This window comes from Salvelinus fontinalis, chromosome 3, assembly GCF_029448725.1.
Source record: "Salvelinus fontinalis isolate EN_2023a chromosome 3, ASM2944872v1, whole genome shotgun sequence".
NCBI classification, from domain to species: domain Eukaryota; kingdom Metazoa; phylum Chordata; class Actinopteri; order Salmoniformes; family Salmonidae; genus Salvelinus; species Salvelinus fontinalis.
This window is the reverse complement of record NC_074667.1, coordinates 56019864-56031140: the sequence shown is the minus strand read 5'-3', so window position 1 is coordinate 56031140 and position 11277 is coordinate 56019864. Positions and strand designations below refer to the sequence as shown.

Here is an 11277-nt window from a genome sequence, read left to right as displayed (position 1 = left end):
TTTTGAGTGTGGCTTGTTTCTTGATGAGGACCAATGAAAAACGAACACAATGCTCATGTGAACCCGCCCCTTTTTGCGTTGAGGGGCAGTCACATGAGCCCGGTAACGTTTGAAAGGCACTGAAATAGAATGTGAATGTAAATGTATAATATTTGCACAGATTATACCCGATTATTTGATATGCATTTTTTGTTGTTGTTATTCTGGCCCACATTTCAGACATGTCCAACAACCCTCTGGTTCTGATATCAGAACGCGTTCATTCATTTGCAGCAGTTAGTTGTAACCAATTATACGAATAGGGGTAACGACACTAGCTGTCAGATTTGACATTTCATAAAACAAAGCATCTGAGGATATATGATTTAAAAATATTTTATTGTAATATATTTGGGAAATAATACGTTTTGTGATAGGTGGTTGTTTAATAATAACACATACCAAGTCTAAAAATGCAATTACCTCCCCATGTCTTTGAAATGGTAGTCTCCAAGGCTTGGAACCCGGAAGCAATTGCGGCTCTTAGGTGACGATACATTAGACGACAATAGTGGGCCAATGATCTATCTATACATCATTGGAGTGGACATGGCCCAGCCTCGTAAGTATAAAGAGTTGTTTCTAAATACGATCGAAATAAACTTCTAATTCCTAGTTGCCACCCAAATTGAGTAATATCGTCTAGCGCTGATTTTGATATTGCTAAAGTCTACAAATGGTGCGTGCAGGTATGTAACGCCTGGACTCCAGGCTGGAGTGACAGGACCTATGTGGAAGCTAACGTTAGCAGGTAGCTAGGATGTCGTAGACTCGTAGTTAACTATATATTGCAATACATGTAACGTTACATCATCATGAATACCATTGGATTGTATACAAATGTACATTGTCTGTATTATGATTGCCAACGTTAGTGAGCTTGTGTAAAATCTAGCGCTCACGTTAGCTGGTTAGCTAGCTTTCTAGCTGGTTCCTCTAGTTAAGAAATGGAGTGTTCTGCATGGGTTGCTGTGCAATGGTTGCATGATCGAGACCACAAACAAGTCTACATTTCTAAAATGGGAACTCAAATAGTTGCGATCTTCCCTCTCCTACTGACCTGGCTGTAACCATCATGCATGTGTCCCCACAGGTATGTTCTGCTTGGTCCTCCTCACGGTGGCTCTCGGGGCCCAGGCTCTGACCCCATCACATCACCTCTCCCTGTCAGACGTGGAGAGACTTAAAGGCCTCCTGAGCCAACCCTTCACAGACCTGGCATCAGCATACTACTCCATCGTTGGTTTGAGCAAGCTTGGAGCCTCAGTTGCTGATGAAAATGTAAGAAAATTAACCTCTAATTATTGAAGGAAAGAGGCTTGACTGTTGTTTCCAAAACGTGTAGCCTATGGCATGTTTAGTTACCTTAGGCTATTCACTTCCATAATCACCACAATGTTTACCTATGTGTTTTACTGTACAGCTTGTTGCCTTATTAAATCCTTGTTTTTTATTTTGCAGGATGCCTGTCAGTTTCTGAAGGCCCAATTGGACCCCATGAGTGTCGACTCCCTCTTCTTCGCTGCTGAGGCCAGTCAGGCCATCTCAGACTGTGAGGTAAGTAGTCCTATAGGGAGCTTACTTATGTATGACAAATTTGCTCTTCCAGTAACATAAACGATGGCTTGCATGGACTTAAGACAACATTTATGATGGTGGTTTTGGATGCCTTGCCAGTGAAGTCCTCGCTTAGCTCTGTGTTCTCCCTCTTTATTAATTACTTATTTAGATGCCAGTATCCAACGAGACCCGTGACATCCTTCTGGCAGCAGTCAGCGAGGACTCTACAGTGACACAGATCTTCAGAGCTGTCAGCGCCCTCAGTTCCCTGGGGCTTCCTCTGGCTTCACAGGAAGTTGTTGCTGCCCTCGTCTCCCGTATTGCCAAGGAGGACAACGTCTTGGCGTGAGTAATACCCGCTGGCCTGGCAGATGGAACAGACTTGCTGCTGAATCATTTCTTTGAATATTTGGGTTTTTGAACTTTTTGTTACTTTGTCCTTTCTAACAAACTTCGCTTTTGAACAGATAACGCATTCCTATGGCCATTGATCTAAAGACTTAACACCGCTTTGTCATAGTAAAGTGACTGTTCTTTTTCTTGTCTCTCTGTGCAGGATCACTACTGCACTCCAGACTGCCACCCGTCTCTCCCAGCAGGCTCAGCTCGGAGGAATCCTGGAGGAGATTGAGGTGAGTTTCACAAGCCCACCAGGTGGTGCTGTGCTACAGGTTTTGTCAGGTGAATTACTTTGCAAAGTTGCAAATTTCTCTCATGCAAACTGGTTTCTCAGGCAGACATGTTGTATTTGAACCTTTTTCTCCCTCTTAAGGATCTGGCAGCACGATTGGATGACTTGGGTGGAGTGTACCTCCAGTTTGAGGAGGGACTTGAGGCGACCGCCCTCTTTGTGACAGCAGCCTACACACTGTCAGACCATGTGGACACGGCGCCTCCTCTGAAAGAGGTAACCTGCTGTCACCATTTATGTGGGTGGTAGAAGAGACGCAGGTTGCATGGGGGGGGGTGATTTTTTATTTTTTTCCTCTGATCATGTGTTCTGTATTAGATCTCTGGAATGGAACTCCAGAGTAGCTTGCTTACTTTCTCCTGTTTATTTTATATTTCTCGTGTCTTTTTGTTCTACTTGACTTTTACAAAACAAATAGTACTACTGATATCGATTACTGCATTGTTGGGAAAGAGCAAGCAAGAAAAGATTTTCAGTGTACTTGTGCACGTGACAATAAAAATTGAAACCCCAGCTATCTTCTTATCAGATTTCTATAAATGTGGAACTAATGTGAGCTGTTATCCCCACAGGACCAGGTGATCCAGCTGGTGAACTCTGTGTTCAGTAAGAAGTCCTGGGATTCCCGGTCTGAGGCGTTCAGCGTAGCCTGTGCTGCTGCCGCCCTCTCCAGAAACCACTTCCACGTGCCAGTCATCGTCAGCACCCAGGGGCCTGCCACAGTCTCCCACAGCCAGCCAATCCTGCATGTATGCTCTCCTCTACTACTCCAGTGTTTATCATCCAGTGACATTTAAAAAAATAATATATATATATATATATATATATATATGATTTAGATGTCATCAATTGGAAACACATTTGAAGGATGTCACATGAATATTGGTGTTTCTTACTTGAGCCCAAACCTTGTTGACATGAACACTAGTGGACCTTGAGGAGCAAAAGGTTCAGTGCCCTTGCTAGTCCACCACTGGGCAATGGTCTCACACATTTTCTTTTCACTGACCCTTTATCTGCCTCCTTGTCTTTACCCACAGCTTCTGGTGACAGACATCCTGTCCAATCCTCTTGCCTCAGCCAATGTGCTGGTGGAATCTGCTCAAGCTGTAGCCTCTAAGAGTGTTGTACTCAGCCAGGCACCTTTCTCCCTCAGAGAGTAAGTATGGTAGACAGACCGATTTGAATTTGTCTGGGCAATAATTTTGTGTAGATTAATATTGAGTGTTATAGAATTCAAGCTTTAATCAATTCTTTGCTGTCAAGGAAATGTCTCTGCTGTTCATGTATGTTATTTGTATGTCAGCGTTGTAGTGTTTGTAATAATTATTTCCAACTGTTTTACAGTGGCATTTTTGAACTTAACTTCATGGCTAGCCAGCCAGCCAGTGGATATTACCAGTTTACTGTGGCTGTCACCGGGGACAGCCGATTGGTTGCCAATCAGGTTGAGGTGAGCTTGTCTTCTATTGAAGAGAAATTTATTGGGAATCATTTGGTACCCAGATGTAACATATATAAACAGAATCTTCTATATAGTATTCGGAAGTTTAGCATTTTCTTAAATGGGGGCATGGTACACACAATACCAAGTATGAAAGGTCTATAGTTTTGGATTTGTTATTTTGAGAACCATCAATTAGTCTAAATGTTCTAGTTGTTGGAAGTTAAGTCAGAGTTGCCTCTTTGGGATTTGTCAGAAGGTTAGCAGTTCATTGTGCTTGCCAAGGAAGGTTATTCTTACAAAGTAGCCTTTTTCATTAGCATACATATCTTTTTATGTTACTTGACCAGGTATCAAAACTATTAACCTCTAGCATTTTACTTTAGCTTTCTCTGACTCACCATACATGTGACAATCACTCTGCTTCATTTGAATTTCATCATATGAATTCCATTTAATTCCTTAATTTCTCTCTCTCTCCACCTGCCTTCAGCTGAAAGTGAAGGTGTCCACTGACGTAGCCATCACTAATATGGACCTGTCTGTAGTGGATAAGGACCAGAGCATCGGCACCAAGACATCCAGGTCAGAGAGCCCAACCACGTATATGAAGGCCTTTTTAATACTGACCCATAACACAGAGGTTGTCCTTACCCATAGCCACACAAAATAAATCTAAAGTATGTCATTTTCAGGGTGGACTATCCCTTCAAGGCCAAGGGCTCCTTTACTGCAGACAGCCACCAGAACTTTGCCATGACTTTCCAGTTAGTGGATGTCAACACGGGAGTAGAGCTCACTCCCCACCAGGTATTTGGCATTTCCTGTGTCAACATTTTTATGTTCTGCTCTCATTCTGTCAACATTGCATTGTGCTATACCTCTTGAGGGTATTTTGTTTTTCTTTCCAGACCTTTGTGAGGTTTCACAATCAGAAAACTGGCCAGGAGGTTGTGTTTGTTGCTGAACCTGACAGTAAGAACCTTTACAAGTTTGAGCTGGACACAGCAGAGAGGAAGTCTGAGTTTGACTCCATGTCTGGGACCTATGTCCTCCACCTCATCGTGGGAGATGCCACCTTGGAGAACCCCATTCTGTGGAACGTGGCTGATGTTGTCCTGAAGTTCCTTGATGAGGAGGCCCCAGCAGCCATCCAGTCCAAGACCCTTTACATGCCCAAACCAGATATTCAGGTTAACAACAAGCCAAACACTTGCATATCATTTAACATTGTGATGAGTTATGTAACATTTAGCTGTTTCGCTACTCTTGAGGCTACTAGTCATAGCTTGAAATGACTAATGAAGATGAGAGAAATCTAACTCTGGTGCATAGTTGCTGATAGATAAACTTGTTAAGTGATAATGCCCGAGAAGCTGGTGTTTTGATATATTGGCAAACCGTGCTAATATATACTCAACACCGGCTTCGAGGGCATTATCACTTTGATACAACGGGTTAACAACATATTCAAATACTGATTGACATATTTTCATTAACATTATTTTCATGAATTTATTCATAATATTTCATCCTTCCACAAGATTTAGTCCCAACACAAATCTAGGGTTGCTACCCAATCGGTTTGGTTGCTAGAGACGTGGCCGATTCGTTCAGTCTTTTTGTTCTGTATCTATGGACGCAACCCAGTCGTTCGTTCTAAATGTTCTATTTCTATACTGGCTGGCAACGTAATTATCCCTTACTTGCTAGCTAGCCAACCAGGGATAACTTAGTCATGTCAAACTAACAGAAAAGTAGCCGCATTTGTTTAAGCTGTTTTCTAGTGACATTTATCTGGACACATCCATAACAATGAGCTAATGAGTCGTGCATAGAAAATGTGCTCACTCATAAGGACACTTGTTAAGAGGAGCTAGTCAACAACACAGCTAACACAATAACTTCCAACTGAAACTGGAATGACTGCAAACTAGCTGCACATTGTTTAGTTTGATCTTTTTTCAATTGACATTTCTTTGTGTATATATCCATAAAAGTTATGCTGATTCATGATTTCTACTGGCTGTGAAAAGCTGCCTTCCTGTCTGTCTTTGAATTTGAATATTGAAACAATGTTGCAAATGTCGGAGAGACAGACAGCAAGGTTTATACAAATCTCTGTTGAAAACTAAATGTTAGTCTAAAAGAAATGTGAGATTATGTCTAGATGCTTTATATAGTGGAGATGAATGACTGCACAATGAATTGCGCAGTCAGATGGAACAGAGTAAATAGGCATTTTAACTTCATACATTTAGCTGGTGGTAACTTGTGGAATAGACACCGGCTGCAATGCAATTTTAACCATTCAACATTCAGGATTAGACCCACCCGTTGTATAATAAATGGATAAATAACTGGACTTGAATGATGTTCTCCTCCTCTGTAGCACTTGTTCCGGGAGCCTGAGAAGAAGCCACCCACGGTGGTGTCCAACACCTTCACAGCCCTCGTCCTCTCACCGTTTCTCCTGCTGCTTATTCTGGTGAGGCTCACTTTACTTCTCTGTTTGGAACTGTTCAATGGTAACCTTTTAGAAAGGGTTCAAATCTGCCTCTATTCTGTCTGTTTTTTGTATTTACCCAGGCTTAGAATAAAGCTATGTATTTTCTATGACATTTACAGTTTTGAGTGATGACATTGTCCTTACTGTTTAAGGCTTGGATCACTGCATTGTGTGCTACCTGGACAATCTATTTTCAGATCCTTTGTACTGCTGTGGTATAGTTTATTCTTCTCGCCCCCTCTCTGTTCAGTGGTTCAAACTCGGGGCCAACATCTCAAACTTCAGCTTCTCCCCCAGCTCTGTGCTCTTCCATGTGGGCCACGCATGTGAGTACTGAGCAATGATGTAGTTCTGAGTCTAAGATTACAATGGAAACTACTGGCATTGTCACTCCACAGATACAGTGCTTTCAGAAAGTATTTACACCCCTTGGCCTTTTCCACATTTTGTTGTTACAAGGTGGGATTCTAATTGAAATTGTTGGTCAACGATCTACAAAAAAGAATCGGCAATGTGAAAGGAAAAATTATATACTTTTTTAATGAATAATAGAACACTAATATATCTTGATTAGATGAGTATTCACTCCCAGAGACAATACATGTTAGAAACACATTTGGCAGCGATTACAGCTGTGAGTCTTTTTGTGTAAGTCTCTTAAGAAATGTACACACCTGGATTGTACAATATTTGCCTTTTTTATTATTAAAAAAATTCTTCAAGCTCTGTCAAGTTGGTTTTTGATTGTTGCTAGAAAGCCATTTTCATGTCTTGCTGTAGTTTTAAGTCAAAACTGTAACTATTCACTCGGGAACATTCAATGTTGTCTTTGTAAGCAACTCCAGTGTAGATCTTGCCTTGTGTTTTAGGTTATTGTCCTGCTGAGAGGTGAATTTGTCTCCCAGTGTCTGTTGGAAATAAGGTTTTCCTCTAGGATTTTGGCTGTGCTTAGCTGTATTCTGTTTATTTTCATCCCACCCAAAAAATCCTTAGTCCTTGCCAATGACAAGCATAACCATAACATGATGCAGTTACCACCATGCTTGAAAATTTGAAGAGTGGTACTCAGGGATGTTTTGTGTTGGATTTTCCCAAAACATAACTCATTGTATTCAGGACAAAAAGTTTATTTCTTTGCCCATTTTTTTCAGTATAAAGTGCCTTGTTGCGAACAGGATACATGTTTTGGAATATGTTCTATTCTGTACAGGCTTCCTTCTCTTCACTTTGTTATTTAGGTTAGTATTGTGGAGTAACTACAGTGTTGTTCCATCTTCAGTTTTCTCATATCACAGCCATTAAACTCTGTAACTGTTTTAAAATCACCATTGGCCTCATGGTGTAATCCCTGAGCAGTTTCCTTCCTCTAATATAATAATAATTATTGACTCAAGACATTTCAACTTTTAATTGTTTATTCATTTTGAAAATGTTCCACGAACAATTCCACTTTCACATTATGGGGTATTGTGACAATCTTAATTTAATTTTAAAAAATGATTCAAGCTGGAACACAACAATGTGGAAAAAGTCAAGGGCTGTGAACTTTCTGAAAGAGGTGTATATCTTGTTCCTAGTTGATCACCTTTACTCTGTTCTGGTTGTTTCAGGCATGCTGGGTCTGATGTACGTCTACTGGACTCACCTCAACATGTTCCAGACCCTCAAGTACCTGGCTATCATCGGCAGTCTCACCTTCCTGGCTGGAAACCGCATGTTGGCCCAGAAAGCAGTGAAGAGGTATGGCCAGAGCTCTACGCTGACCTGTTTTACAAGGAGCACGTGTGAAAATGTGAAAAAATGTCGTCGCACAGTAAGAAATTTAGGAGCACAATTAAACATGTTTCAGGTACTTAAGCTAGAATCCTTAATTTCTCTAGAAGCACTGGTGCTCATAAATAAAGAATGCGCTGTCAAATATTTAGGCGCATATGCAAGTAACATGGTCGCACTGTAGAGCCCTAGGTTAGGTATGGCTCCTGTTAGCGATCGCAACACAGACTGTCAGGGTTTCTTTCTGGAGAGCTCTCGACCACAGGTAGAAAGTTTGACCTATCTTTAATATGACAAGGACTCTGGGGATTTTGGACCTCTCTGTTTGTTGTCAGAGATGTGCCTGACTACTGTTCACTCAGGGCCCTTGAGAGGGTGTGTAAGAGCCTACGGTGGCGCACTGCCCCCTTGGTGTGACCCCCTGGCCGTGCCGGGCTAGCAGAAGAGTGGAGCCTCCACTGTAGAGCGTATAACCACTGGGACCATGAGGGCCTGGCCAGATTGCACCGTGTGGGTGATTCCCCTCATTTCTTCAACATGTAAATCTCTCCAAAGGCCATAGAGACACAGAGGTTATATGTGTGTCACTGGCTGAAGACGTCAAGGTCTAATTGGCCAGTTTTACTGTGGAATTACTGCACCGTGTTCATGCCAATTTCTAACCGGGTCCTTTCAACCATTTGCTAGTCTAATGATCCTTCTGGTTGATGTGGATTTAATTTCAGTTGATGAATCTTGACTTGTTTCTGCTTGCTTTTCTTTCTTTAGCCACTGTCTCCTATAGTGACTGCCTGTCTCCTTAACTCTCCTATGTACTCCTTGCTACATTTCTCTTTTTCAGGATTGCCGCAGAGCAAAGTTGTAGGTTGGCAAAGTATAGGAGCCTGCGGTAAAGGCCTGTTTTCTAATAACAAAGGGCCAGTCTTCCAGGCTGAAGTAAGGGCATCTCTATGGACTGCATCCCCATTGCCCTGTATAATGCATGGCTGTGTGGTGCAGTCAGGGCTCACTCTCTATCTAGTGTTCTGGCCAGCATCTTGCTCATCCCACCACAAAATCATCTGCTCACCTTTTACAGCTGGGACTATAAACCAAAAATGATCAACACCAACCATACCGATCACTCATCGCAGGCATTTTGCTGATATCGTTCATTACGATAAGTAGCCTATTCTAGAGAGATGTGAAATTGAAATGAGTTTGCTAATATGGGTTATTTGTTAATGGAACAATTTATGGCTACAACCATCAAACTACTAGTAGTTTAAAGGGAAATAAAATAAGCTGTGGTGCACATTGTTATTAACCTAGAACTCTATTTATCTTTATTGCATCAGTTCAGGCAATTTATTGCGATATGGATTTTTGTCCATATCACCCAGCTCTATCACCTTTAACATCCTGTCTGTCACCATTTTATTAATCTTCATATTGCCTGCCATTGTACATAGTTATTCTCAGATGCAACGTGTGTGGTGTCATCATTGGCTGAGCTCAGAATTAACCTATGTCATCCTGATTGTTCTGCAGTTCATGTTCTGTTGCTGAGAAAGTCCTGTACACTTCATCTTTATGCTGTAAAGAAATGCATGAGGAAGTTTTACACATCAGATGTGTTAAACATGTATCCAGGACTTGTCATTCAGTTAACAGGCTTTAAATTAGATGATTGTTTAAAGTGTACAACAAACATTCTAATGTATGTATTTTCTTCTCTTGCAGACTTGCAACTAAATGACAAGATTGAAGAAGATTTAAAGATGCTTAGTTTTTGGTTTTCAAGGATTCGTTTGACACATCGTCAACCATCAGACTGTCAGAGGTTATTCCATGAATCCAATGGACAATTTGAAATGCAGTTTAACTTTTCTTTTTCAACTTGAAAATAATAAATGTTCTAGTCAAAGGTGTTGGTAGAGGGTCCGGACAGACTCACTGACACAATACTCCTATTGAGGGGTGGAAAGCTAACCATCCTTGCACTTCATTTTTTGGTGACTGTTGCAAATGCCTTTTTTCATATATATATATTTTTTTTCACCACAGGCTTGGGGATATCATTTGTGGTTTCATAATGTCATTGGGATGGATTTGTTTTTTTGTATGTTCCAGATTCTCTGTGCCCATCTTACCACTGCTATGTATCAAAAGGTGCGTCAAGAAGTAAGCCATTGATTTTTTTTTTTTTACAAGGCCTTTTGATGGAAGTTTATTGATGGTGGCTTCACTGACATGTTCATTATAAGTCTGTAATGTATGCTTGTCTTCTCAATGAATTACATGTGGAGGGTGTGAGCTATTTTCCCCTTACAATAAAGACCTAACCCCCTCTAGAACAAAATTTTGATGGGTAATTCTAAAAAATCACATGTTTTTGTAATGAAATAAAGAAATGGGGATTAATAAGTGTACTGCTTATTCTTCTGGGTGCAATACACCCTTTGTAGTGTTGTAATATATTTTTTAAAGTACTTAATAGTGCTTTTGCAATAAATGTATTGGATGAAGGAAACTAACTCTGCTTTGTGGAAACTGTGCGGTTACGTTATTCAGTACAATTGTGTTTGGCAGAGTAGTGTATGAACTGAGCAATGTGTTAATTTGAACTCTAAGCATTGATAGGAAAACAGCATATCTGGAAAAAAAGAAAGTATCGTCATGACATACTTTCAGGTCATTTGAAGAGTGGAGATCGCCAGATACATCGCCAGCAGATACATCGCTTATATTCGCTACGTAGAAGTCTGGAAGAGAACCGTAAGTAGGAATGTCAGTTAACTCCTAAAATGCATTTCCATGTGACAACACACTTCACAGATGACAAATTGGTAATGTACACTCCCCTATGTATTTATTTGGACAGTGAAGCTAAAACTTTTAATTTGGATCTATACTCCAGCATTTTGGATTTGAGAAAATGTTTTATGTAAGGCGACAGTACATGTCAACTTTTATTTGAGGGTATTTCTAATCTGTTTTACCGTTTAGAAGTGGAAGCACTTTATGTATCAAGTCATTTTGTCAAAGGTTGTATTTGATCCAATATTCCTCGCACGCAATGACTACATCAAGCTTGTGACTACAAACTTGTTGGATGCATTTGCAGTTTGTATTGGTTGTGTTTCCGATTATTTTGTGCCTAATAGAAAGTAATGGCAAATAATGTATTTTGTAGTCACTTTTATTGTAAATAAGAATGAACGCTTCGGAACACTTCCACATTAATTTGGATGCTACCATGATTATATGTACAAATTGTGA

The 11277-nt window shown here is 40.6% G+C and overlaps 1 protein-coding gene across 2 annotated transcripts; it reads left to right on the top strand.

Annotated features, from left to right (window-relative positions):
- The first annotated feature begins 495 nt into the window (after nt 1-495).
- On the top strand, nt 496-10528 carry LOC129851144 (dolichyl-diphosphooligosaccharide--protein glycosyltransferase subunit 2-like). Of its 2 annotated transcripts, XM_055917470.1 has the most exons (17): nt 496-601; nt 1133-1320; nt 1501-1596; nt 1769-1944; nt 2156-2231; nt 2372-2506; nt 2863-3039; nt 3331-3449; nt 3638-3743; nt 4228-4319; nt 4430-4544; nt 4646-4927; nt 6127-6222; nt 6494-6569; nt 7854-7983; nt 8858-8952; nt 9739-10528. In XM_055917470.1, the coding sequence occupies exons 1-16, from the start codon at nt 559-561 to the stop codon at nt 8907-8909; spliced, it is 1959 nt and encodes a 652-aa protein (XP_055773445.1). In that variant the 5' UTR covers nt 496-558; the 3' UTR covers nt 8910-8952; nt 9739-10528. The 2 variants fall into 2 exon arrangements, with proteins under 2 accessions (XP_055773445.1, XP_055773446.1); XM_055917471.1 differs by lacking the exon at nt 8858-8952.
- The last annotated feature ends 749 nt before the right edge of the window (nt 10529-11277 follow it).

Excerpts from the sequence above, each read along its gene's own strand:
- LOC129851144 (XM_055917470.1), top strand. The coding sequence starts at position 559 with ATGATCTATCTATACATCATTGGAGTGGACATGGCCCAGCCTC. Across the intron at positions 3,040-3,330 it reads ACAGCCAGCCAATCCTGCAT|CTTCTGGTGACAGACATCCT; the intron begins GTATGCTCTCCT and ends CTTTACCCACAG. Across the intron at positions 3,450-3,637 it reads GCACCTTTCTCCCTCAGAGA|TGGCATTTTTGAACTTAACT; the intron begins GTAAGTATGGTA and ends ACTGTTTTACAG.